The sequence below is a fragment of the Microcaecilia unicolor genome, chromosome 5 (genome assembly GCF_901765095.1).
Source record: "Microcaecilia unicolor chromosome 5, aMicUni1.1, whole genome shotgun sequence".
NCBI classification, from domain to species: Eukaryota; Metazoa; Chordata; class Amphibia; order Gymnophiona; family Siphonopidae; genus Microcaecilia; species Microcaecilia unicolor.
Window position 1 is genome coordinate 322,647,568 of NC_044035.1, and position 27,554 is coordinate 322,675,121.

General features: G+C 42.9%; 1 protein-coding gene across 1 annotated transcript in view; it reads right to left on the reverse strand.

The window, feature by feature from the left end:
• The window catches only part of PEPD (peptidase D), a 422,604-nt gene that overhangs the window by 353,418 nt on the left and 41,632 nt on the right, over positions 1 to 27,554 (reverse strand). Inside the window, exon 4 of the mRNA XM_030204435.1 lies at positions 3,785 to 3,848. Coding sequence (XP_030060295.1) covers positions 3,785 to 3,848 — 64 coding nt within the window. The remainder of the gene's footprint in view (positions 1 to 3,784; positions 3,849 to 27,554) is intronic.

The window sequence follows — 27,554 nt, forward strand, 5'->3', positions numbered from 1 at the left end:
TAGTAACATAGTAAATGACAGCAGATAAAGACCCGTACAGTCCATCCAGTCTGCCCAACAAGATAAACTCATTTTACATAGTAATTCCCTCTCCCTTTCTGTTTCAACATTTTGCTTGCAGCAAACTTCAGCAAAAGGCAATGATTCCTTTAAACAGCAATCCTATTCCTCCCACTCAGTGGCTATAATAACATATAGTACCTCAACTCTCCCCTGCATTCCTCCTAAAAAGGTGTCATTCTACGTACGAATCCCATCCCTCGTAGCCAAGATGAACTGCTATGGATTTACAGCCTGCCTCACTGACACAGACTACCCAATAATTACTGTGGATTCTTTTGGATTCGTATCAAGTAAATAAGACCTTTAACAGAGGAGCTACATTCTACAATGATTAAGATATATACAATGGTGTTAGCACATATACAATGATTAACTCTATACACACAATGATTAGCTAAACAATCATAACATCACTACGCTCTACGTCTAAGTTCTCTCTGATTCATATTAAATTTACTACTTTGTAGCTTCATCGCATGCCCCCTTGCCCTAGTATTTTTGGAAAGAGCAAAACGATTCACGTCTACCCATTCCACTCCACTCATTGTTTTACAGACCTCTCCACTCATTTTTTTTATAGACCTACTTCTAGCTTGGTTTGTCCCTCTGGCATTTGGATTGAAACCTGAGCAGTCGGGTATTGCCTCTGATCTCCATTAACACAGGCCAAAGTTACAATATACCGTATTTTTCGGACTATAAGACGCACCGGACCATAAGACGCACCTAGGTTTTAGAGGAGGGAAATAGGAAAAACAAATTTTCCTTTTCCCTCCTCTAAAACCTAGGTGCTCCGGTGCGTCTTGTCCGAGTTCGGGATCGCCCTCCCCCCGGCCCTGTCACCACTTCTCCCCTACTCACGTCATGCGATCTTCCCTGGTGGTCTAGTGACGTCGGGGCAGGAAAGAGCCCCCTCTTTCCTGCCCAGCGCGTTGCTCTCCATCCTCCTGTATGCATTGCTGCCTGACGGTCTCGGCGAGATTCAAAATGGCCGCCGAGAATTGAAGTCTCGGCGGCCATTTTGAATCCCGCCGAGACCGTCTGGCTGCATACAGGAGGACAGAGAGCAGTGCGCTGGGCAGGAAAGAGGGGGCTCTTTCCTGCCCCGACGTCACTAAACCACCAGGGAAGATCGCGTGACGTGAGTAGGGGAGAAGTGGTGACAGGGCCGGGGGGAGGGCGATCCCGAACTCGGGGGGAGGGCGGGAGGGAGGGAAATCGCTACCTTCGGACTATAAGACGCACCCACCATTTTCCTCCCAAATTTGCGGGGAAAAAAGTGCGTCTTATAGTCCGAAAAATACGTTACTCATAATAAAAATGCTTTTTTATTGTCTCCCCCCAAATGACAGACTTCACATTTCTGGAAACTACAAATGCTTGAAGGGGAGCCCTGACCAGCTCAACATGAAGCACAGGGTACAGGTTAGCTTCCTCTGTTTGGAGTTTTCAGACACAGGTTGAGCTTGGTGGAAAACTTCTGCCATCACCAAAGCCACTCTCTGGTGTCAGTTTGGAATGTTAATTTACCCACTGCCTCATGGGCAGAGTCATCCATCTAGGACCCTGATGGCGAACCTATGACACGCGTGTCAGCACTGACACGGGTAGCCATTTTCGATGACACGTGGCGCCGCCGCAGTGTGGTCCGCCTTCCCTCCTCGCTCCCGGAAACTAACCTTAAAGCCTCCTTTCACGTCGCAGCAAGCAGCAGCAGGGCAGGCCACTCCTTCCTTCCGTGTCCTGACCTCACCTGACGTAACGTCCGCAAGGGCGGAGCACAGAAGGAAGGAGGAGAGGTCTGCCCTAAGCTGCTTGCTGCAACATGAAAGGAGGCTTTAAGGTTAGTTCCGAGCCCGGTAGCGGGTGGAGGGGGGGCCCGGCGACCTCGGATGGGCAGCGATCTCGGGTAGGGGGGGGGCCCGGGGGCGGTCCTTGTAGCTTTTCTTGAAGTGACACACCACCCGAGTTATGTTCGGTTTTTTGGTGAATTTTGGCACACCAAGCTCAAAAGGTTGCCCATCACTGATCTAGGAACTGTTTCAAGAGAATGAGCTTGGCCAGCTCCACTCTGGACTTCCCTTCCTGTTGCAGCTGCTTCCAAGCAACTATCTTAATCTTGTAGAAAAGCTTCAGTGACTTTTACATGGAGAGCCCTTTTTTCTGAATTATTGGTGATGTGCTTCCAGAGTGCACCTCACCCACTCCAAGATGGTAGCCTTAACCTCCACATTGGTGGTTCTGCTGTCTAGGGTTAGCATCTTGGAAAGCAGCCTGGCTGCTGCTGGTTAGCAGGTTGCCCAGACATGTAATACATGTTGCCTCCAGCCAGACAACCATTCGAGCAGTTCTTTGAAAGCTCACTAATAATCCGGGTCATCCTTGAGGATCATCTTAGGCAACACAGGGATGCTGGTCTATGCAGTGCCTGGAACATCAAGGCCAGACAACTTGATTGCAGCTCTAAAAACCTTTGCTAAGCTTACTGCTGTTCACATTGTACTTGCATAATATGCTGCAGCTATTGCTGCCCCTCCATTAGGGCCTGGAGTAACCTTTCTATTGTGGCTTAACACACTTTCTGTACTATTGCACAATGTAAAAAAAAAAAATCCTGCCTGTTCAGGGCTAATCCCTTTAGCCCAAGCTCCTGGTTCTGCGCTATAGTAAGGTGCAGAGCTCTGGAGGTTAGTGGATTTGTCTTTTATTCTTGGGAAGCACAGATCCCACCACAAGAATAAGTGATCGCATGACCATGGCAGCAAGAGTCTTTGAGCATAATACTACCTATTAAATATTAAATTTGTTGTTTATGACATCAGAGCTATACATGAAATAATGTAATTTTACAGGGGGTTTTTCTGTTTGTGCATCAGAACAAAACATTGAATGTACATTTCTCGTCACATTGATTACAGCGTTCTTTGTAACACTGTTAGCCATACTCTTTCAGAGGCAGCATTTCCAGATTTTATGTTATACATTACAGAGTACTTTTTGCACTTCTGCAACTCTGCACAGCACAATTACATTACAATAACACCACAATTGCTATTGTGATATATTTATCATCATTGCCACTGCAATCGATTTCTCGTTACCCTCCAACTCTAGAATGAGATGGATTAATCTATGATAGGCAGGAGCAATCTAAGTAGTTGATGAAAAGGACAGCTCAGCTTTGTACTATGACTTATTTACAAAGCTCAAAGGACTGAAATGTCATACGGAGGGCAAAGGAGGTCTCAGCTAGCCATGCTGCTGAGTTAGGTACTCTGAGAAAGAAAAAAAAAACAATTTACAAGTGATTGAAACACAGAGACTTTGGAAACAGATGACGTTTGACAATCTACTGGAATAATTATATTTAGTGACCTTGAAAAGAAAATGGCTAATAGGAAAATCTGGCCCACAGCAACCAGGAACACGTTCGCAAAATTCAGGATTTTGAAGCAGATACAAGTGGGACAAGGATTAGTGACAAGGCAAAAAAGAAAAAAAAAAAAACACATGATGGGCTCTGCTCTTAAGTACTCTATGACCTTCAACGGGGGAGGGGGAGAAGGGCACTGGAAAAAAAAATTCATAACTGGCCATGCAATCTGTTTATGTCTGTGCAATATCGTATTTCCCTAAATGGTACAATTTGTTCCTAGATCCAACTCTGCTTTGGGTAAAGCTATGGGACATGCAGTCTTGGGGTTAGGAGTTTGGATCTTACCTGATCCGTATAATGCACTTCATCCACTGCATATGTTTCCTTGAAATACTCCGGAGGGTGAATCCTTCAAGCAAAAAAAAAAAAAAGTTACTTGCAATGTATGTGGAAAAGGAAACAAAAACAAAAACTTGTTATACAAAGATGTAAAGACTGAGGAGCTTTCAAGAATAAACTTAGGGTCATGGAAAAAGTGCCAGAAGCAGACACTATCCAGAAATGAGCTATATTATAAGCAGGGCTTCTGATCCTATGTGTTTTCGTAAATTAAATTTTAGGGCTTACATTAAGTGCTTTGAGAGGGTGAAAAAATAGGGGGGTTTGTGTTTTTACAATTCAAAATCAAATTCTAGGCACAGTTTTGGGTGGATTCAATGTTGAAACTCATACTTTGTTTTTATTTTTGGAGGTCACCCAAAACTGAATTCACCACTCAGTTTCAGACCGAACCAGAACCATATAGCCCCCTCCCCGCAAGCTTGTCCTTTCAAGCCAGCCAGACCCCCCCCCCCCCCCCCCCCCCCCCCCCCGGACAGAAAAATCATTCCTTCTGGCTGCCCATCAACTCTGCCCTTTCCTCTCAGAGCAAACCTTTTAAAAGCCCTGGTGGTCTAGTGGATTCTTCGAGGCAGAAGCATCCAAAGTTGCTGTTGCCTCCAACCCCCCATCCCCCCAACAGCAGATTTTGCCATGGGAAATCATAGCCACCATTTTGGAATTGGGAATGGCATCCTGCTCATGCCATTTCCAGTTCCAAAATGGTGACTGTGACCTCCTGCAGAAATCATGCAAGGCTGCCATGGGAAGTCATAACTGCCATTTTCACAACGCTGCCAGCGGAGCCAGGAGCAATTTGGGATGCTCCTGCCTCAAAAAGACTACTAGACCATCATGGCTTTTAAAAGGTAGGCCCAGGGGTAGAAATGGGTTTTCTGTCAGGGGGATGGGTTTGCAGTAGTGGGGCTACTGTTTTGGTTTTCACTTAAAATGCACAGGCATTTTTGGCAGAAAACCAGACCCAGATTTCAGGTCTATTTTGGTGCCAAATCTGAAATTACAGTGGTATTAGTGGAATATAAAACTTGTATGGTATTAACTGTCACCAAATCCTTTCTTTAAAAGGGAAATAGAGGCTAACTAAATTTCAGTTTCTAAGCAGATAAAGCAATACAAGCCAGAACATTCCTCTGGGCTCATAACAGAAAATTATTTTGATAAAGTAAATTTTTCACCTAAATATCTTGTATGATTGGGAAGAAAAGAATATCTTAGCAAAATCTTTCCCATAACGGGCTCCTTGATAGGCTAATGTAAATTCTAACATCTTCAATCTCTTTTTTCCTTTTGGTGATGGAAGAGCGAATATATAATTACAAATGGTCTTCCTTGATCTAACAACAAAGGCTAACTGGAAACATGAATAAAGATTATTAGGAGCCAAATATACAATAACTTATATAAAAATCAAGCCAGTTTAAACAAAATTCTAGCCTCAAATGGCAGCCAATGAAGAATGATGTAATAAGCAGTAACGTAATCATGTTTGGTCAAATCAAATATTAAACATACTGCAGTGTTCTGAAGTATGCATTCTTTTTAATTGGAATTTAGTACACCCCAGATAAGCTAAATTACAATCTAATAATGAGAGGAGCAGAACCTGTGTCAACAAACAAAAGGAAGCTGGCTCAAAATAACTACGAATATATCACAGTTTTCTCATAAGAAAAAAAAAACCCCAAAACAAAACAGACTTTCACTATGGAAGAAACTTGAGCTTCCATTGATGCAGGTCTTCTAGAACTCCTAAAAATAATTATTACACTCAATAATTTATATTCATTTTGTCCTATATCAATTTTAGCTTTAGTGCAGGAGCACCCAAAAGCTTCTGGCTAAGCAAACTCCTTGGTAGCTTCTAAAGAGTTTGGGGACCCCTATTTCACTAACATCAGCTTCAACTCTCCTGCCTCTTCAGCTATAGCTGCAGTAGGTTGACCCAATACAATATTGCAACTGTACCATGAATGCCGTGTGTAGTTTGTTGCCACATCTCACAAAGATAAGAGTAGAATTAGAAAAGGTACAGAGAAAGGTGATCAAAATGATAAAGTTGATTGAACAATTCTCATGAGGAAAGGCTAAAAACATTAGGAAACTAGACAGTTGAGAGAGATAATAGAGATCTATAATATCCTGAATGGAGTGAAACAGGAATAGTACCTCAGACCTATCAATTATTTACTCTCAAAAATTAGAAAGACTAATGGACACACCATGAAGTTACAAAGTAGTACATTTAAAAGAAACAGAAGAATTTATCTTTCAAATCAATGAATAGTTAAACTCTGGAGCACACTGCTGTATGATGTGGCAGTTAACGTACTTCAGTTTAAAAATGGTTTGGACATATTCCTAGAGGAAAAGTTCATAAAGTAGACTTGAAGCTAAGCAGCATGAAAACTATCTACTTTTTGGGATCCTGCCAGGTGCTTGTGACCTGGTATGGTCACTGCTGGAAAAAGGATACTTGGCTTCATGGGTCTTTTGTCTGACCCCGTACTGCAATGCTGCTTTAATTTTTAGAAATATTATCCCAAACCAACAGAATTCTGGAAAGAAGTTATGTAACACACAAAGAAAAGAGACTATATATATATATGCAGAGGAACTGGAAATAATTCCATAATGGTCCACAAGCTTCCCAAAACACACTCCAACACACACAAACACTGCTGCCACATTCCTTTTCCTGGCTCTTTGGGCTCGATGATCAAAAGTAAATGAAGGCCCTAGAGCCAGGGCCACTAGCGCCAGACTAGCACCCACATTTACACAACACCCTTGATCAGAGGGCGTCAGGCACAAGCACAAAAGAATACCACAGGCCGAATAGTGCCTTAACCCTACGCCAGCTCGAAGTTTGCTTTAGAGTTAAGGCTCTTCCTCCCCCCCTCAGTCCTGGGAGTCCAGTGGCCTAGTGCTCCCCCAGGGCCGGTGCTAGAGTCTCTGGTGCCCCCCTGCAAACTATCAGTTGGTGCCCCCCCCCCCCCCCCCCCCCCGTCCAGCATCTCCTTTCTCTCTTCTCCCTCCCCCTTCTCCACCCTGCCCCCTTTTTTAGCCCGGTGCCTTAAAAAGTAAAGAACTGCCGCAGGAAGCCTCGCAGCCATTTTTAAAACACGGCACCGCCGCCCACAACTCAAAAGACCAAAGCAGAGATGGAGCAGGGCAGCAGGCAGGAAAGAGTGGGATTCTTTCCTGTCCCCACAACAGCAGAGTCCACTACACCACCAGGACAGCTGGCCTTCAAGGTAGGTCTTAGGAGGGCTGTAGTGTACGGCTGCAGTGGCCAGTGGAGCATAGCGCAACGGATATGCATGGCAGTTTCTGTCACACCTTGAATGTTGAAGCCCCCTGCTGTGCATACCCTGCTTACCGCATTCCACTGCCCCCCTCCAAAGCCCCTGCACCCCCCCCCCCCAAGCAAAAAGCATGGGCAGGGCTGGAGATCTGATGGATCTCCAGCCTTCCTAACACCCCCCCCCAGCCCCCTCAAAAAATCCCTGGTGGCCCAGTGGGCTACATACCCCACCCACCCTGGTGGTCTAGCAGCCCCCTCCTCCCCCGTATCTCCTTGTGTGATGGAGAAGGGAGCAGCACTCCCTCTTCTTCCAGCACCACCTCCAAAATGGTGGCACCCTGCCCAGTGCATCCTGGGATGTGCTGGGCGGGGCTTCCCTACCATATACTCTCAAGTGAATCTGGCACATTCTACATTGAGTGCTATTACAAAAGACTGACTTGATCCATTTGCTATCCTCCCAGAATATAAGAAATGCCTTACAGGGTCAGCCCAAAGGTCCATCGAGCCCAGCATTCTGTCTCTCATTCCCTCCAGACAAGTCACCAGCCTTCTCTTTGCCACCCCAGCTACCGGATCCTTCCTCAACCTCCTCTTCCCACAACTGCTAGCAGCTGTTTTCCCTCCTTCACATCTGCTTGAACAGGACTGCACGTTGCTGGCTATAACTTTTTTTTCATATGCCTAGCAAAGGACTGAGAAAGTTGATGAGAGGGATTAAAAAAAAAGAATGCAGTGGAGGAGAGAAGATGGGCAGACAGCCAATTTCCTGTGATTCTATAACAAGGGGAAGTAACATGGTTGTACGTTAGTTCATTTAAATAAGTAGCAGTAAGAATTGGCAAATAATCCAATTAATACAAACGCACCACCACTTACACCTAACTCAATATATCTAAGAATAGCTCTTCAAAGCTATTTTCTCTTCATCAGATCAGCGAGTGACGTAGCAGCTTAGTGGTTAGAGGAGCAGATCAAGAAGCAGGGAAGTCAGGGATCAGATCCCAATGCAGCTCACCGAGATCTTGTGCAAGTCACTTAACCTTCTATTGCCTCAGGTGTATACATTTAGATTGCAAGCCCATAGGGAAACACTTCACTTACCTGAACATAACCTATCTTACTGAAAAGGTGTGAGCTAGATCCTAAATAAAAAATAAATAAATCACTCCAAATCATTGATGAAAGGAGCATAGCGCTTGAAAGCTAGTCATGGATGTACAGTACTGAGTTAGTTCAATAAAAGATATCACCAACAACCTGCTGGTTGACCCTTCCCTTCTAAGTGTCAAGGAGTAATTCTGCAACAATTGCTGTGGAATTGGGGGCCATATACTGCCCTAATTCGATCAGTACAAAACAAGCTTAAGAAAACATGCCCTTTTGATGTTCACTGCCTTTGGGGCAGGATGCTTCACTGCTCAAAGGGCCAGAAAAGGTTCCATGGTGGGCCCAGCCATACATGTTCCCATTTTAGACTGTATTCTGTTACTCGCGCTATCGCATGCTGTGTCTTCTCATCTCAGCCTACTGCCTGATAAAGGTAAAGAGCAGGAGGGGCTGCGGCAGAGAGGTGCTAGATTGTTCCATGGCCCCTATGGCTCCCCCCTGTTCGAAAACCTATGGTTTTCCCCAAGCATTTCTTAACAACTGTACTCTTTAAAGCAGACTAGACTTCTACATTGAAAACTGTCTCTGGATTTAACAGCAGTCTAGTACTGCAGGGGAATAAAGGGCTAAGCGTACATGTGCTTACTGTCGGTGGAATCTCTACCTTTTTCAGCCATCCAACAAAAATACTGATTAATGGAGCACTTTAGATGGTAGCCCACTAGATAATGGAGTTTTTATATTTGTTTACATATGTGAAGCATTTGCAAAGATGTAAAAAAAATATGGGACGGGGAGGGGAAGGAGACTGACTAGACGGTAAAATTTATCTTTTATATGATAGTTCATTCATTATGCAATAATGCAACTCACCCCAACACTGACTTAAGCAATGTCAGCCACTTTTTCCTCTGAAATAAATCAATGAAACATGAAAACCATATGTGAACAGTAAATGAATACTGCAACACACAAATGCTGGTCAACGCTATTGAAAACACCATAAAAGATTTTCCTCTTTTGTAAAGATACTGCACAAAACCCTTGTGCGATCCAATATCAAAATATTTGCCTTTAGAAATTTTTGGGAAATCTGCGAGCCTGTAAACACAGAATTCAAGTCTTATACCTTACAGAGGCTGAATTGACCAACCAACAATTCCACAGAAACATGACAGCAGATAAAGGCCATGTGACCCATCTAGTCTGCCCATCCTCTGTAACCCTGAACTCTTCCTTTTCCTAAGTGATCCCACATGCTTATCCCATGCCTTTTTAAATTCTGGAACAGTCCTCTACTGCACAACCTCCACTGGGAGGCCATTCCATACCTCCACAACCCTTTCTGCGAAATAGTACTTCCTTAGATTACTTCTAAACATATTCCCTCATAACTTCGTCATATGCCCCCTCATTCCAGAGCTCTCCTTCAGTTGAAAAAGGCTCTCAGAATTGGCTGGAAAGAAAAATCCATGTGATTAGCTGATACAGCTGTATCATGGCCAAGTAAACATGAATTGGACCTTCACAGAATACTGTTTGAGCTTTTCTTTCACTGCACGAAAACTAAAATTTCAGAGCTGTCCAGTTCACACTTTAGGATTGTTATCACTAGGGAGCAACCTAGCCTGCTCCTGTTCCCTGCAGTGCATTACTTTGGAAGCTAACCTGATAGATAACTGACAGAAAAATCATCTGCTGCTTTGCTAATGCTGAGGTCAGGCACTGGAGTCCTACCATTACCTGATCCAACCTACAAACACCCAGGAAAGTAATTTTCTTTAAATAAGAAAGCGCTCCCAAAGCCCCACAGCAAACTACTGAAGCTCTTGAAAAACATCATTTTATAATCTCCCTTTTATTTTGCTTTCCCTTCTGGCTGTAGAAAGTAATAAATTCTTTGCCCTGCGATGAAATAAACTTCAAAATTACAGGCCAGATTTAGCCTGGGCAGGGATGTAGTGCTCTGTGCACGTCTTTCATAATCAGAGTGCTTAGGAACAATCTCAAACTTTCATGCAATTAACTCAATGAATCAATACCCTGACATCGATCCAAGGTGCCTTTTCTTTTCCCGCTTACGGTCCTTATCATTTTTAATGGTTTCGTGGAAAGATGTAAAACCTTATTATGACCCCCCATGACAAGAAAATGCTGATGCACTCTCAAGAAACAGCATCAGCCACTTTACTGAGGGAGCACACAAATGATCACATGACAGCCATTCAACAGGAGAACCTGGAACTGAAGCCAACTTGAGTTCCTATTTGTAGGCTGGTTCACTGAATTAGAAATAAAACAGGTTAAAAAAAAGGGACTTTATCCAAAAATTCAAGATCATCATATCATCAATCACTTTCATGTGTCATAAGAGAACTTGCAAAGTCCAGTAAGGCATTTGATCCCAAACACAAATGTTTTTGATGACTGTGTACAGTTGAAATAATGCAAGCATCATCTGTATATAACTCCTCTGCAGATTAAATACCTTCTTGGATTTTGCAAATTCTCTCGCAACTTGTGTGAGCGAACTCTTTCCGCTTTATCTGATTATTAAGTATGTCTGTATGTCCAAGTGAATGAAAAGGATCTAGCTGTCATTATTGATGAAACGTTGAAACCCTCTGTTCAATGTGCAGCGGTGGCGGCGGCTAAGAAAGCAAATTGAATGTTAGGTATTATTAGGAAAGGAATGGAAAACAAAAACGAAGATGTTATTATAATGCCTTTGAATTGCTCCATTGTGCGACCACACCTTGAATGTTGTGTTCAATTCTGGTCACCGCATCTCAAAAAAAAAGATATAGTGGAATTAGAAAAAGGTACAGAGAAGGGCGACAAAAATAATAAAGGGGATGGAATAACTTCCCTATGAGGAAAGGCTAAAGCAGCTAGGGCTCCTCAGTTTGGAGAAAAGACGGCTGAAGGGAGATATGATAGAAGTCTATAAAATGAGTGGAACGGGTAGACGTGAATCGCTTGTTTGTTCTTTCCAAAAATGCTAGAACTAGGGGGCAAGCAATGAAACTACAAAGTAATATATTTTAAAACAAATCAGAGAAAATATTTCTTCACTCAATGTGTAATTAAACTCTGGAATTTGTTGGCAGAGAATGTAGCAAAAGCAATTAGCTTAGCGGGGTTAAAAAAAAAAAAAAGGCTTGGATAGCTTCCTAAACAAGAAGTTCATAAGCCATTATTAAGATGGACTTGGGGAAAATCCACTGCTTATTTCTAGGATAAGCAGCATAAAATGCTTTGTACTGTTTTGGAATCTTGCCAGGTACTTGCAACCTGAATTAGCCACTGCTGGAAACAGGATGCTGGGCTTGATGGACCTTCAGTCTGGCCACACTGTTACTTATGTTTTTATGTTCACTTTCCATTTAAAAAACAGATGAACCTAGCTGAAACAAAGTTTGTGTGACGCCAGACCCCTGAAGGGACATCAGATGCTACTTTCCAAAGCAGATGATTTGGGGAGCTGCAAAATAAAAGCATGGGTCACTTTCTACAAATTTGGAAAGAATACTGTCGGACATATTTTGGCAGGGTTTACTATTTGGGTATTTTTGCTTCCAGAGGCAACGGAACTACTTTTTGGTTTGAGTGTCCAACCAAACCAATCTCTGTGTCTATTCCCCAAATTTCCTAATTGCTAATGCTGTGTGGGCAAAATGTTGGTGGGGCCATGGTACCTGTGGCCCACCCCGTTCCACTGCCCATGTTCACTTCTGCTTTATACTCTGTATCTATAGAATTAATACCAGCAGGATTCAGGTCAAGAAACATGCCTTGTGAAAGGAAGTTACTCAAATCCTAGCACAAATTATGACCTTAATTAGGACACCTGCTATTCTTGCTTTGAAAATGTACTCAACGCCTTTTATTGAAATCATTTGTAAAAACTAGGTTAGTTCTCCTGGTGTAGCCATCCAATTTCTGTTACTGCTGTGTTGCAGGCGATCAAGCGCTCAGTTCTTTCATTTTCTTGCCAGGAAATCTCACCCTTCAGGACAGCTATGTTTCTTCCCCTTGGTTACTTCCTCTAATTAAATTTGTCATTTTATCCAGCTCCCTATTTTCCAATTACTTGTAATAATTGTTCAGCAAAACGTGCCACAGTAGTTATTCTCATCTTGTTTCTCTTCCATCTGTCTTTCTCCATATACAGAACCCAGGAAGGCATGAGAAAAGAGTCACTAAAACTGATGTTATACTTAAAATCTAATTTATCTATTGACTTTCCCTCCTATCAATGCTTGCAAGAGGCACTACATTCTCTCGCCTGAAAAAAATAGCCAGCAGGGCCAGCTCAAGAGGTAGTGGCACCCTGAGGCAACCTTTGCTTATATGTTCCTTCATCTTGGGGAAAATCTTGCAATATAAGCTGCACTAATAGTGAGAGATTTTTAGCCAGAGTTGTCACTGGCTTGAGCTAAACACCAGCACCACCATTTAACTTATATTCAGCATTCCATATAAGTATATTCAGTACCACTAAAGGGCCAGTCTATAAATTGGAAGCGGATATTTACGTGTACGTGTGCACTTTAGACACACATGCCAGCATGCCGCATATTTGCTGTTCTGTAAATGTTTCTTGCATAGCACAGAGAGAAAAAAAAAAGTAACCCCTACAGTTTGCCATTTTCTCAGCAACTGCTTTGAATTTCAATGAGAAATTTTATACACTTAAATCATACTTGTGTATTACTATTAAACAACATGTATTAACTTGCGCTATGTTGAAGTTACTAATATTTTAGTGTTATTACCTAGCAATTTTTGTGCGTTAAAAATGTTTTGAGCTAGAACACAGTAAAATAATGTCATTCAAAATTATACAATAACAATTTTGCAGTCACTGTGAATGCTCGAGTGTCCAACCCCAGCTTTAACATAGGCCTCCAGTCACTTTGGGAAGCTCTAAAGCCTTGTTGATCGGTCCCTGTGGCAGGCTGTCCCAGATCATCTGCAGCGCTTCCTTGAGTTCAGCGATTACGGCTTTGAGTGTAGCTTGTGACAGGCCTCCAACATTCGTCCCCAGACAAACGTCTAAGTCAAGGTGACGGTATTAACATTAAGCTGGTATCCCATTTTTTTTCCAAATAGTGGTAGTTTTACAGTGCAAACATTTTTGAATGTGCAAAAACCGCTGGGCGGTCACATTAAAAAGTCCGTAACTTTGCTGTGTTGAAAGATAAACACATTCCACTCAGCATATAAACGTAGACAGTAATAACAAATAAAGCTGTAAAATTTCATGTTGAAATTCCAAGCAGCTGCTGAGAAAACACCAAAAAACTCTAGGGGGTTACTTTTTTTGCCTGCCCCTGTATTTGCAAGGGGGATGTACATAAATGTAGTATATAGGCAAGGCTCCCACTTTAATTTCAGAATAGTGTAAGTTACATGTGTCCCTGCTGCATGGAGGCAAACCAATACCTAGTTACGCTAATATTCTATAATGAAACCTAGGTTCTATATTACAGAATAGGCTCCTATTACGGGCCTCACCGAGTTAATAAATTATCTGCATAATGCCGTAATCACCACACTATCTGACTAGTATGGGGCAGACCTAAACTAAACATATAACTTACCCAGATAGTGGCTGAATAGCCAACTACCTTGATAATGAATTTATTTACCATATTTCTACAATAATTTTCTGGCCTTCCCTCTCTCCTCCCCTAATGTGGCCCACAAACATATGGATAATAACTGGTCATTTAGCAATTTAAAACAACCAAATATCTGTATATTTGTTTAAAATACAGGGGATTGGCTAATTATGCCTGTGACAGCAAACACATAATTGCTTTTGAATATCAGTCTGATAGGTATAATTATCCATTTATAAGGATCATTCCCAGACACACCAATTAAATTCTCCTAACAATGGGAGCACAGCAGAAATAGGACATGTCACTTTACAACTCAAACAAAAAAGATTCTTTTCAAATTTAGGTGTCACAACTGCACAAATGCTTCCACTGCCACATACTGTGTGAAGTAACACAAAACCCTGCAAATGAGCACTTGGAAGCTTACCATATTACATCAGCACGGAGTCCAAGAACTGAAACTGCACCAACCCTACCTATGAAAGTTAGCACTGTAAACGTGCTAGAACTCCAGTATATTTCCAGGTGTGAAAGAGACATCATGCCAAGCTTCTAGATTCCTACACAAAACTCACATCTCCATCACACATGTAAAACATAGACCATTATAGTAAAAAAAAAAAAAAAAAAACAACCCTATAGGGCTGCTATTCAGACCACAGGAATTAGCCGGGCTAACTCCCATGGTCATCAGTAATGCCAGATATTCAATGTCGGGCCACTTTCGGTGACTGGCATTGAACAACTGGTTTATTTATGGCTGGTTAAGTTCAAACCAGCCAAAGATATTCCAGATATAGATGCAACCAAAGATGGCCGCCAAACCCACAGTAAAAAAATCAACAGATAGCCAGTTATATTGTGCAATATAATCAACTAGATGTTATCGTCAATATTGAGTGAAAGACAACCAGCTATCTCCCGCTGAACATCACCAGATAACTGGCTAAGTGCCATTTAACCAGACAGGTGCTGTTCCTGGCCAGTTAAACGGTTTTGAATATTGGGGGGGGGGGGGGGGGGTTAAATTTAAAACAAGCAAATGAATAAAAAAATGAAGTGGAAAACTCAAGAAACCAGACCGAGGTTAATGCAGTTGCACAAAGATTAGCTCAGCCTTTGTATGCCATTTTGTGAATGTACATCGTAGAAACGAGTTTTGCACACAAGCTTACTGTGTAAAAAACCTTGAGTAGACATTAGCATATAGAACATTTAAACTCATGTTAGCGAAGCTATCAGCTATTCTAAACAGATACATAGAAATACACAGATGACCAGAAGGCAGAGCACAACACTGAGGTTTTAACACAGGGTTTTGAGGAGGAATAAAATGGCCTAGTTGGTAGAGTACCCAAGTTTTCATCCAGAAGTACCTTGTTCAAATTCCACTGCTGCTCCTTGTGATCTTGTGAAAGTCACTTAACCTTCTACTGCCTCAGGTATAACAACATTAGATTGTGAGCCTTCCAGGGACAGGGAAATACCTACTGTTCCTAAATGCAACTCACCTTCAGCCACTGAGAAAGTTGTGAGCAAATCCAAATTAAAATAATAAAAGGTTATCTCATTCTGCAGTAGTGGTAGTGAGGCTTTCATGCCTGTGTTTCCCCTTTAACGCAAGCATAAAGGCTCCCAACCTCTGGCTTTCCATGAAGAGCATGGATTAAAAAAAACAGAGCTGAAGGGACATGTGCTGAACAAAGAGTAGAGTGCTGCACTGTTAACAAACCTATATCAGCAGCCATCGGACTCCTTGCACATACATCAGTGCATATGCCAGAATACTATTTTTATGCATTAATAGTGGTATTTTATGCTCAGAATAGCAGTGCAGCATATTCAGCATATGCAATCTGAGTGCTAAAGCACATTTCTTGTGCAAGACACATAGTCGCTGCTAGTGCAGAACTGTGTATGAATGAGTTCAGTGTGCTCTCCCATATTTGCACACTCAACCTATTGGTTAACACAATTGGAGAGCAAAGTTTTTACATTATGTTTGTGTATGCACTGAGCTTTAGCGTACAGGTCTGACAGAAAGTAACTGCATCGGCCCCTCTGTGTGAAGAAAGAGAAACCAATGCATTTCCTTGTGTACTAAACACACAATAAAATGCACATTTTTCAAAACCAGCATATATCATGTTCTAAAAACTGACATAATTTGTGGTTGGAGTGGCAAACAGATCCCCTCTCAGATGATCTCACAGGTAGCACTCGTACCGAGTGACACCCTCATGCGGCTGCATGACCCTGCTCAGTCTGTCAGTCTGTCAGCCAGGTGTTGGATTTGCTCGCCAGGATGTGGCTCTGAGAACTATCCTGTTCTAGACAGCCCAGAGCCACATCTGGACTGCCTCCTGACAGAGGGAATGATCTGGTACCCCACTGCTTACTGGTGTAATATATTGAAACCTGATTGTCCATTTGAATGGGCACAATTTGAACAGCTGATCTCTGAAAGCCTTTAGAGCGTTCCAGATTGCCCATAGTTTGAGGAGGTAGATTTGAGGATCTGATTCCTGAGCTGATCAAGCACCTTGGGTGTGAAGCCCATCCACCTTCTGGGGCTAAGCAATTTGGAATAGAAGTCCCACGGTCAAATTGGTTCAAACTGACCACCTCAGGAAGAAATGAACCAACTACGGTATCACTCGGATGACATATGCTAGGTTCTCCTGGAGACCTGACACCAATGGGAAGCTAGAGTCCACTGGAAAGTTCTCATATCAAGACATGCCATGGGTGTGACATGCACCATGGCGACCATGTGGCCTAATAACTTCAACATCTGCCGAGCCGTGACCTGCTGGCTGGCCCGAACCCGAGCTGCGATTGCTACTAGTGTGTGTCTAGCAGGGCTCCAATAGCTGAACTGGGAGCAGATGAGATTTGGGGTAGTTTAAAACAGACTTAAGTAGCTCCAGCACTGGAATAGTTCGCCACATGGACGTCCTTAGATGTGCTCTTCACCAGACAATTGTCAAAGTAGGGAAAACACATGGATTCCTAGTCCGCGTAGTGACGCTGTGACTATCACTAATCACTTGGTGAAAACCTTGGGGAGCTGATGACAACACACAGTACTGAAAGCGATATGTTCGCACAAGAAATCAGAGATAATTTCAGGCCACAGGAAGTATCAGGATGTGTGTAGGCATCCTTCAAGTCCAGAGAGCATAGCCAATCGTTTTCAAAAACCACTGGGAGAAGGGTTCCCAAGGAAACCATCCTGAACTTTTCTTTGATCAGGAATTTATTCAGGGCCCTTAGGTCTAGGATGGGATGCATCTCCCCCCCCCCCCCCCCCCCCCAATCTTCTCTGGGTCGAGGAAGTACCTGGAATAGAATCCCTGCCCTTCCTGCCCTGGTTGAACGGGCTCAACTGTGTGGGCATTCAGAAGGGTGGAACGTTCCTCTGCAAGTATTTCCTTGTGCTGAGAGCTGAAAGAACATGTTCTCGGAGGGCTATTTGGTGGTCTTTGGCACCAATGTCAAGTGTAACCAAGATGGGCAATTTGAAGAACCCACCAGTCAGAGGCTACAAGGGGCCACATTTCCTGAAAAAAAAAAAACCTCAGTCTCCCTCCTACTGACAGGTCATTCAGAATAGTCACTGGTTCGGTGCCTATGCTCTGCTGGAGGCAGTGAAAAGCTTGTCCCCTGCTTTGACTAGGTTGCTGGCTGAGTCTTAGGTGCACAATGACGAGAACATGCTGGGGTTGAGCCTGCTGAGGCTGGCAAGGAGTATACCTACATCTCAGAGTAGTAGGGACCCCTCTTTGACTTGCCCAAAAACCTCCTGGATGAGGAGGAAAGTGCAGATGATGTCCAGTGGAAGAGCGAATCTATGGCATCAGTGTGTTTCTTAATGAGGTCTACAACCTCCTCCATCTTCTCTCCAAAATGATATCCCCCCATCACATGGCATCCTCCAATCTCTACTGGACCACGGGTTCCAAGTCAGAGACACGTAGCCATGACAGTCTGCGCATCGCTATACTCTGGGCAGAAATATGGGATGCCACATCAAAAGTATCATAAGCTCCCCTGGCCAAAGACTTTGAACACGCCTTCTGCTGCTTGGCCCATTGGTGAAAAGATTTGGCCTCCTCCGGTGGGAGAGAGTCTGCAAAATCAGACATTCTGTTTACCAAGTTCTGCCAGTGAAGGTTCATGTAAAGCTGGTAAGATTGTATGAGGGAGATGAGCATAGAGGCCTGATATATCTTCCACCCAAAAGAATCCAGGGTTTGAGCTTACCTGTCTCAGGGTGCTGAAGCAAAGTCCCTGGAAGTCCCTGCTCTTTTGAGCACAGATTCCACCAACAGGGAATGAGGCGGCAACTGAGGCCTGTAAAATCCTGGGGAACCTGGATCCGATACATGGAATCAATTTTGGGGGGCAGGACAAGGACCATCAGAGGGGACTCCCAGTTCTTCACCTGAACATTTTTCAAGATCCGGTGAAGTTGACAGAGTCTTACTCTAGGACCTCGAACATCTCAGCCCTGGAATCATCCTCCATCTCCAAACGAATAGGAGTAGTAGCCATCATTTCTCTGACAAAACCTGGGAAGGAAAGGCACTCAGGTGGAGACTTCCACCTTTCCCCTTGAGAGGAGGGATCAGATGAGACTCCATAGGATTCCTCCTCTAAGAAGAACCTAGGGTCCTCATCAGAAGTCCACAAGTGCTCAATGGTGTCAAAGAGCTCCTCATGGGAGGGCTGAGACTGAGTCTACCTTGAGAAAGAGGAATTATGTTCTTGTCTGGAGGGGCGTCAAGGTGCAGGCTCCACTCACGGCTCCATTGAAGCTTCCTCTAGCAACACATAGAGAGCGCCAGCATGAGCAGCTGTCATCGGTACCGCACGTGGCACCGGGGTCGGAGGCCTCTCCACAGGCTGAAGGCCTTGCAGGGCAGCAGGAAAAGGCATGGCTGGTGCCAAGCACCCCAGACGTTGATGCACTATGCTGAAGTAGCCTCATCCAAATGCTCATGGAGTATGGCCCGTATGCGCTCATCAAAGGCCGGGATTCAGAGGCAGTTTGCTGAACTGTTGGGGTTGGTGTGGGTGCCTGTGTGCATGGAAACCTGCATGTCAGCACCTCTACAATGGAGGGAGGGAGAGTGCTCCTCCTGGTGAAGACGCTTCTTAGGGACTGGATCCCTTGCTGCCTCAGTTCTCCTGGAACCATGCGTCGAGGGGGATTGATGTCGATGCTTCTTGGCCTTTGACCAATGCCAGTCATCAATACCCCTTGGTGCCAAAGAGGACTTTCAATCCCCACATCTCCTCGGTCTTGGTCCAATTCTAACTGGTTCTGGGGGCTCTGCACAGCAGCCAGCACCAAGGCAGGTGGAGACCTGCTCAATGCACACCCACTCCTAGTGTCCGATATGGGCCTAGCAGCCATAGGGACTGATGCCAGTGCAAGGCTTGACACTGATACAGATGCCGACATCAAGGATTCAGGCCAGGCTCCAACATAAGCATCAGCTCTTATCCCACACACACCACAAGTGCCCTTCTACCCCTAGACTCCCCCCCCCCCCCCCCCCCCACAACCAGCCTTTTTCCAGTTCTGGCATCAGTCCCAGCTAGCCAGCCAAGCAGCCACCTCCTCTCCTCCCCCACCTCATTAATGCTTTACATGGGGGTAGGACATGTCCTTCATTCCCCAACCGCCTGTCACTGTCTGCAGTATGACTATTTTTAAAGGGAAAACCGCTTTGTTTTGAGAGACAGAAGTGTTTTTGCCTTAAAGTGGCATGTACAGGAGCAGAGAATAGCAGTGGGGAGCTCAGGATACACCCCTGCCCTTGTGAAGGGGTGAGCTTGTCAGGCAGGCTTTCAGCACCCATAAACTTAAGACACCCTGAGCCAGTACCTCACTAGCTCACCCACTGAGCCCCTCCTAGTAGCCAGGGTTGAAGCATGCTAATATACATCTTTACATATACATAGAAGGCACAAATATCTTTAGGAAGGTCTCTAATATCTGGACTTTTAACAGACTAATCAGAGTTTATAGCTAGGCTGCTAGGAGGAAGTGTTATTTATCTGCATGTCAAAACATTAATTATAAACAGATTAATATTCATAGTCTTAATACTGTCAATATTTATGCAGAAACATGTACAAGAAAAATTCATATACTAAACAAATTTCTCCTACAGACTGTGGTAGGATTGCAAGAACAGTACAACAGTTCCCTTAAAGCAGCGTTTCCCAATCTTGTTGTGGCTGCAACCCCACGATTATGGCCAAATAAAACTGACCCCTGAAGATGCAGAATAATGATGCACCTATGGAGCACCCACCTAGATTGTGTCCCCAAACTTAGGTTTTGTGATCCTATTTAGGGTTCCGACGCACAGTTTGGGAAGCTCTACCTTACAGCGCTTACAAAAAGGGTTTTTTTTTTTGTTTTAATTTTTCCATGATGCTGCCAGTGGAAATATCCCCCTCTCTCACCACCAGCTTCTGTTAACATCAGGAAGCATTAGCATAAATCTGTAATTGCCAACAGAAAGTTATACAATACAATTTTGAGCTTGTGCACTTTACAGTCAGATCTGCTGGAAGTTTGCACGAGCTTCCTAGTCATTCAATGTGGGCTGAAGTTGGAAATGCCAGTCTCAATAGAAAAAACAGACTGCCGAGGAAGCATTCACAGCCCTTTGTAGAGTAGGGAGGGGGCAAGGGCACCTCAATCATTAGGGCACCTACTGAACAGAGTCAGGGTGCACATACACTGGGTCAGGAAATAGGCTCGTTTTCTAAAGAAGTCAGGCCAAGCTGTGAGGATTTCACCTTCCATTCCAACTGCAATGAGCGAAAGGAAAACAAAAGTTCAAAAAGGTTTCCAGTCAGCATCCTGACTCAAAACAACCACTGGAGCCACAGGTTATGCTCCCCGGTTAAGGGCTGCCACTGAAATCCATGTGTTACATGGGGAGAGCCATGTCGCATCTAGATACTTGCAAGTGAAGTGTTCATGCCACTGCAGCTCAATAAAGGCTGGCTCTGAGCTGGATTCCCAAAATGAGGGGAAGGAAAAATTGTCCATTCTAAGAAAAAAAAAAGTAGATAGTGACTAGGTGCTACAGTAATTTTCAACAATCGCACTACTATAGAAATAAAACACTACAGGGCAGATTCAAACTGCCATAGGCAATAAGTATATGCGACGGTGGCAGACTGGCAATTTTTGATAATCAGTTTTCCTGTGAAGGGCACACGCCCCTGCTGTATGATGTAAGGTCAGCATAATAGATCACTTCTATTTGTCTGACACTACCAAAACTCTCTCTCTCATTTAAGCTTCTCTCATGGGTATCTATAAACACCCCAAAGTAAATCAGAAGTCAGCTGGGCAGGTTTAATCAGAGCCTTAAAAACATTTACTCATCTTGATCATTAAAAATATACCGCATCTTTATTCTTTATTTGTACTTACTGTGCTGCTTTTGCTGGCACACAGAACAAAGCGGTTTACGTTCTAATAAATAAAACAATAATCCCCAGATTCTATATAGCTCGCCTAGATATCTGTACCAAACTCCAAGCAGATTTTAAAACAATGCGTGTAACTTAATAAGCTTAACAAGCTAATGAGCCCCGATAACAGCACTTTAAGTGAGCATTAATTGGCACTATTTAGATTGTAAGCTCCTTTGAGCAGGGACCGTCCTTTTTTGTTAATTGAAATGTTAAGTAGTAGTAGTAGAATTTACATGCACAACTCGTTAATATGGCCGTGTGTGTAAATCTACACAACGGAGTGTTGGTGTAAATGGATGTGCGTAGTTTTAGGTGCCAAAATATCAACTAAGCGTAATCTATAAATACGCTTACTCAGCACTGATTTCAGCTCCAGTGTATATAGAATCTCCCCCTAAATGACTAAGAAAAGGAACTCCAATCAACAGGATAGATGGGAAAGTAAAACACCACACTAACCAAACATATGCAGCCGTATAAGGCTAAAAAGAAGGAAAAGCAAGGTAAATGAGAGGGATAGGAGACATCAGGGGAGATTGTTCCAGGTTGCAGGGGCAAGAAAATAGAATGCAGTATGCAGAGTGCTTTCATGCTTAGCCAGTTTGAGGCCAGGAAGAACCATACTGTGGTCTTTGAAGGAACGGAGTAATCGAAGAGAACGAGAAATTGTCAGGGAAGATAAATACAGAAGTAATCCAAGATTTTTTTTTTTTTGTTACATTTGTACCCCGCGCTTTCCCACTCATGGCAGGCTCAATGCGGTAGGCAATGGAGGGTTAAGTGACTTGCCCAGAGTCACAAGGAGCTGCCTGTGCCGGGAATCGAACTCAGTTCCTCAGTTCCCCAGGACCAAAGTCCACCACCCTAACCACTAGGCCACTCCTCCACTCATGGAAAGCTTTGGAAGCAAGCAAAAGAACTTTGTATTGAATGCACTGAGAAATGCTTGGAACAACCTTCCCGAGCCCTTATGCCAAGCCCCCTCCCCTGCCCATCTTCAAGTCTTTACTTAAAGCCCACCTCTTCAATGCTGCGTTCGGCACCTAACTCTTTCAGGAAATCCAGACTGCCCCAATTTGACTGCCCCTATCAGACTGACTTTTCACGTGTCCTTTAGATTGTAAGCTCTTTGAGCAGGGACTGTCCTTCTATGTTAAATTGTACAGCGCTGCGTAACCCTAGTAGCGCTTTAGAAATGTTAAGTAGTAGTAGTAAATGGGAAGCCAGTGATTTTATTTATTTATTTTTTTTAAAGAAGAGTTGTGTCTTCTGGCATGACAAATGACAAAGAAGGTGAATGGCTGCATTCTGGAGAGCTTGGAGTTTATTTTCAATTCAGTCTGGGTAAGTTCAGCAACAATGATACTGCAGTACTCTCAGTAAAGTAGGAATAGTTTCTCTATCAAAATAAAGTCAACAAGAAAAAATTATAAAGGTGATTTTTATTGGACTAACATAACTTTGACTACCCTTTACTTTAAAGTAATGCTGAAGTTTAATTAAGGCACCAGTGCCAACCACCCACCGCAGACTTGAAATTTGCAGTTATCTGGAGGTGGCCAAGAGAGAAATTGGCTTCATTTTAATTTTTATTAAACAAGTAAAAATAGAAGCCTCAGCTTACTAATTAACCAGGGTTCGAGGCAATGTAAAATTGCAGGCAATTTTTGCTCCTCGCATAATAAACTTACCAGGAGTGTGACTCCAACAGGGTGCCGCTTCTGAAGCAGCAATACAACTAAATTATTAAATTTTATATTTAACAGTTAAAGTAGCTGGCGTCCAAGAGTTCATTACCTATGACTCATTTATAGATGATTCTATCCAGTTTGACCTGGTGCTCACATGCACATGGAATAAGATTTTCCTTTTTCCTCCTGAATTATTTTGCTTCAGAGGAGGCTCACAAGATAAAAGCTTTTGAAAGCTCATGCCACATACTTACTTCTAACATTTAAGAAACATCAGATTCTGCTATTCTGACCCCTATACAGGCATCACAGAGATATGGAAGGGATAAGGAAACCATTAAATAAACCCATGCTAAAAACCCACCTTTCAGAGGCTGCTATTAAATCTTAACTCCCTGTTCTCCTATTTAATATTGTTTTTCATCCTTTCCCATAATAAGTGTAAGTGAAACTCCATAATCTTATTTGTCCTGTTTGTGTTCAATAGATTAAGATCTGTCAAGCAGGGATCATTTCATGTAGAGCTATGTAAATCTAGTATCACTATAGAAATAAATAGTAGTAGTACAGTATTCAAACAAGAAAGGACGTGAAGAAAGCACTCTTGTGCCTGGATATTTTTTTTAAGAAGTTTTCAAATTCTGACCTTGCCCATACAGCCTCACCTTTATAGGATACAGATTATTTTCAAGATGGCAGGTGTCGTGTCTTCAAAAGGAAATACAACTACTTCTCATGAAAGTGAACATTCATAAAGGATTGGATCAAAACAGCACACACTATATCAAATAAAATTCAAACAATATCAAGTTTTCAAGTTTATCTACATCTTGAAATACCACTCTAGAATGAACTGAGCAGTTTACAATTATTAAATATTAAGAATGAAAAGGAACTACAGATATTTGTCAGGAAAGAGATAAGCAAAAAAAGAAAGGGAACGGGAGAATTATTAAATATGAAATAATCAAAGAGCATTCAGCTTGGTTTGTGCCTCGTCCCTTGGAGGAGCAAAGGCAAGAGTGACCATGAGTTGGCTATATATACAAACTATATATCAAATGAATCACAAAACAGAAGAGTTCTTGTTTAAAGTTCAAATGACAGCACTCTAAGCTCAGGGATATGAACAAGGAGTTCCAATGTGTGGGAGCTACAACACTAAAAATTCTTGGTCTGATAGTGTCAAGACCGATAATGTGGAACGAAGGAATGGTTAAGCAGTTGTGCTGCGAAGATCGGAGGGAACATGAGGGTAAATAAGGAAGCAATAAGCGAGAAAGGTATAATAGTTGTTTTGAGTGATAAATTTTATGATTAACAACAATTTTAGATATTTTTCAATGAGCAACTGGCATCCAGCGTTCCTGCCAAAGGAGGGGAGTTACATGATCATATTTGCATGAATTGGTGGTAATAAGCCTAACAGCCAGATTTTGGACTGCCTGTAGATGTCGAATGTCAGTACCATTCAGAAGAGTATTACAACAGTTGAGTTTGCTGATGACAAATGCATGAATTAATACCCACAGTGGAGGGGGGGGACCTCGGAAATTAGTGCATCTCCTAACATATACAGTAAAGAGATAACACATAACACAATCATAGGTTTAAAAAAAAATCCACTATAGTTTATATTGCAATGTTCCAAATCCTTTATAAAATGTTCATTTATTTGAAATTTGAACATTCTAGTGACCACTCAACAGCTAAATGGACACAGTCTCTCACACAATAAACACTTAGCTCAGTCCAATAGTATGTGCTTCCAATGTATTTCTTCAACCTCCGATGTACCCATTAATACTGCTCCAAAATAGAGAGGCCAGAGGACAATCTATAACCCGACAGAAAGTAACCGGTTTCGCAATTCCTGCTGCTTTAGGGGAAACTCAACACTGTTCAGTCACTGGAGATGAAAACCAATCAAAAATGCTTAGGATAAACACAAAGGAATCCTGTTTAGAAGGAATGGATCCACAGAAGCTTAGCAGAGACTGGGTGGTAACACCAATAATCGGGAAGCAAAGCCGATACTGGGCAGATTTCTACATTATGTGCCCATTCCCCCTTTAGTTTGGGCTTCATCAATTCATTTTTGCAAGAGGTCTGCACATGGACTGACAGAGGGAACCATCCCTAAACACTTCACTGCGTGAATGGAAAAGTCCTGAAAGTGTAAAAGTATTTTTTTTAAATTAGGAAAAATGGAAGCTGCAGAGTAGAGAGCTGCACGAGAATGGGGTTCGCGCAGAATTCCTGCACGGACGGAAGCAGTTCTGCGGGGTTCCCGCGGGGATGGAAGCAGTTCCTGTGGGGTTCCCGCAGGGATGGAAGCTACACCTGCACCAGCCTCTCATTTACCGAGTACCAAGTTCTTTGAGTGCTGTCTCCTGCTCTTCCTCCTTGCTTTAACAGCACAAATGTGGGAAGTCTTCCATTAAGAAGGTGGTAGAGACACAAATGATGATGGAATTCAAAAAGGCGTAGGATGAACACAGAGGATCTCTAATTAGAAAATGGAAGTTATAAAAAAAACCTAACCTTAAATGGCTACATGTGTTGGATGTGTGAAGTAATGCTTAGATGGTGACTCTGGCTGTGATTAACTAGGGCCAATATCGGGCAGACTTGTATGGTCTGTGTCTAATATATAATAGTCTGGTTTAGGATGGGCTGGAAAGGGCTTAGACAGCAACTTCAGTGGCTGGAACACAAGGACAGTGCTGGACAGATTTTTAAGATCTGTGTCCCACAAATGAGAAGACGAATAGACTCCAGCAGTTGGAACATAAGAATAGGGCCAGATAGACTTCTATTGCCTATGTTCCAGGAACACAAAAGGCCATAATCAAGACTATAATATCACATTCATTGTTGATTTAATCATGAATTGATAATGAGTGTGACTATTGGGCAGACTGGATGGACCATTCAGGTCTTTATTTGATGTCACTTACTATGTTACAATTAATCCTCTTTGCTCCCGGGCTGATGTGCAGACCTCAGCTCTGACACAGGCATGAGCATCAGATGTCACCTGACCTACTGGCGCTTGCATGTGGTGACCTCTCAGCACACAGTGCCAGTAAATCAGAGAAATCTTACATGTGCACACCAGAATGTTCCAAGTTTCAACTTCCATTACTTCCTTTCCTACAGTTCTGTGGCTCAAATCCAGAGAGAGACTGAGGGAGCTGACTGGAATTTTCTTTTATGTACCATTAAATTCTTACAGTGATGGGTGGGGATGGGTTAAATTCTTACGGGGACAGGTGGCGACGGGTTGGGATGCGTTAAATTTTTGCGGGGATGGATGGGGATGTGTAAGATTCCAGCGGGGACGGATGGGGATGGGTAAGATTTCTGTTCTCGTGCAACTCTCTACTGCAGAGTCAAAAAAAAAATTTTAAGCTAGCTAGTAGAAGCTGCTACACATACCCTCAAAAACTGCCTTCTTTTTAATTTTATACAAAGCAATTATGCCTTTTGGCATGTTTTCCACCCAAAGCATCTGCTGTACAATATGTTTTTACTTTTCAGAATATCCTTAATCAATGCATCAACTAGTTCAGTCGTTTGCAATTAAAAAGGAGTAAATGGCAGGTGCAACATTAATTAGCAAGATTGACGGCTGCATGCAGAATATGCAGCCATGTTAATTTGACTATTTTATGACACAAATTCTTTGACTGACTGCCTCAGTCTCACGCAACAAACCTATCATTTTAGGAATTACAGATACAATTATATTCTTGGGTACTTCAGGGGAGGACAGGCACACCTACTGTATCATGCTTAAGAACACTAACTCAATGGAAAATACTAAAACCAGTGATTATAGCAGCCAAGTTCCTAGAAGCTACTGAGTAAGGCTTCATTTGAGACCAGAAAACCTGCAAACTCAGGAAATACTTTTTAGGGGAAGAGTGAGTTTAGGGACACAGGCTTTCCAAGATAGACCAGGATGAAACTTAAACTTAAAACCTAACCTCTTAGTGAATAGGACTTCCTTCAACTTCTGTGACCTTTATTTATAACCGAATTCTTGTGTTAATAAGTACTACAAATAGGCATACTGTTTCCCTTTCTCTTCTCATCCTCTCCTCACTGCACTGGCTTCTGATCAACCATTATACTACTTTCAAAATTATGGCTTAGCACCACAACCTCTCTGCACCATGATCCTGAGTGGAGGCTTAAGTATTAGTCTTTTAAGAAGCAAGGCTGAAGGTGGCAAGGTTTGAAATGGCCTTTTAGCACAGGTGGTAAAGGGCAGCAGTGCAACAGGTTTCAGGCATGCCGGGGACAAATCTGAAGAGCAGTGGGTGAAAAACAGTTGAAAGAACAGGTAGACAGAGAGAAGGAAGCTAGTACCTACTATATTACTATGTAAACAGCCTCCACATTGTTCCAAATCTCTCGTCTGAGTGCCCTATGAGCTACGCAGCCTCTCTCTCTAAATGGAA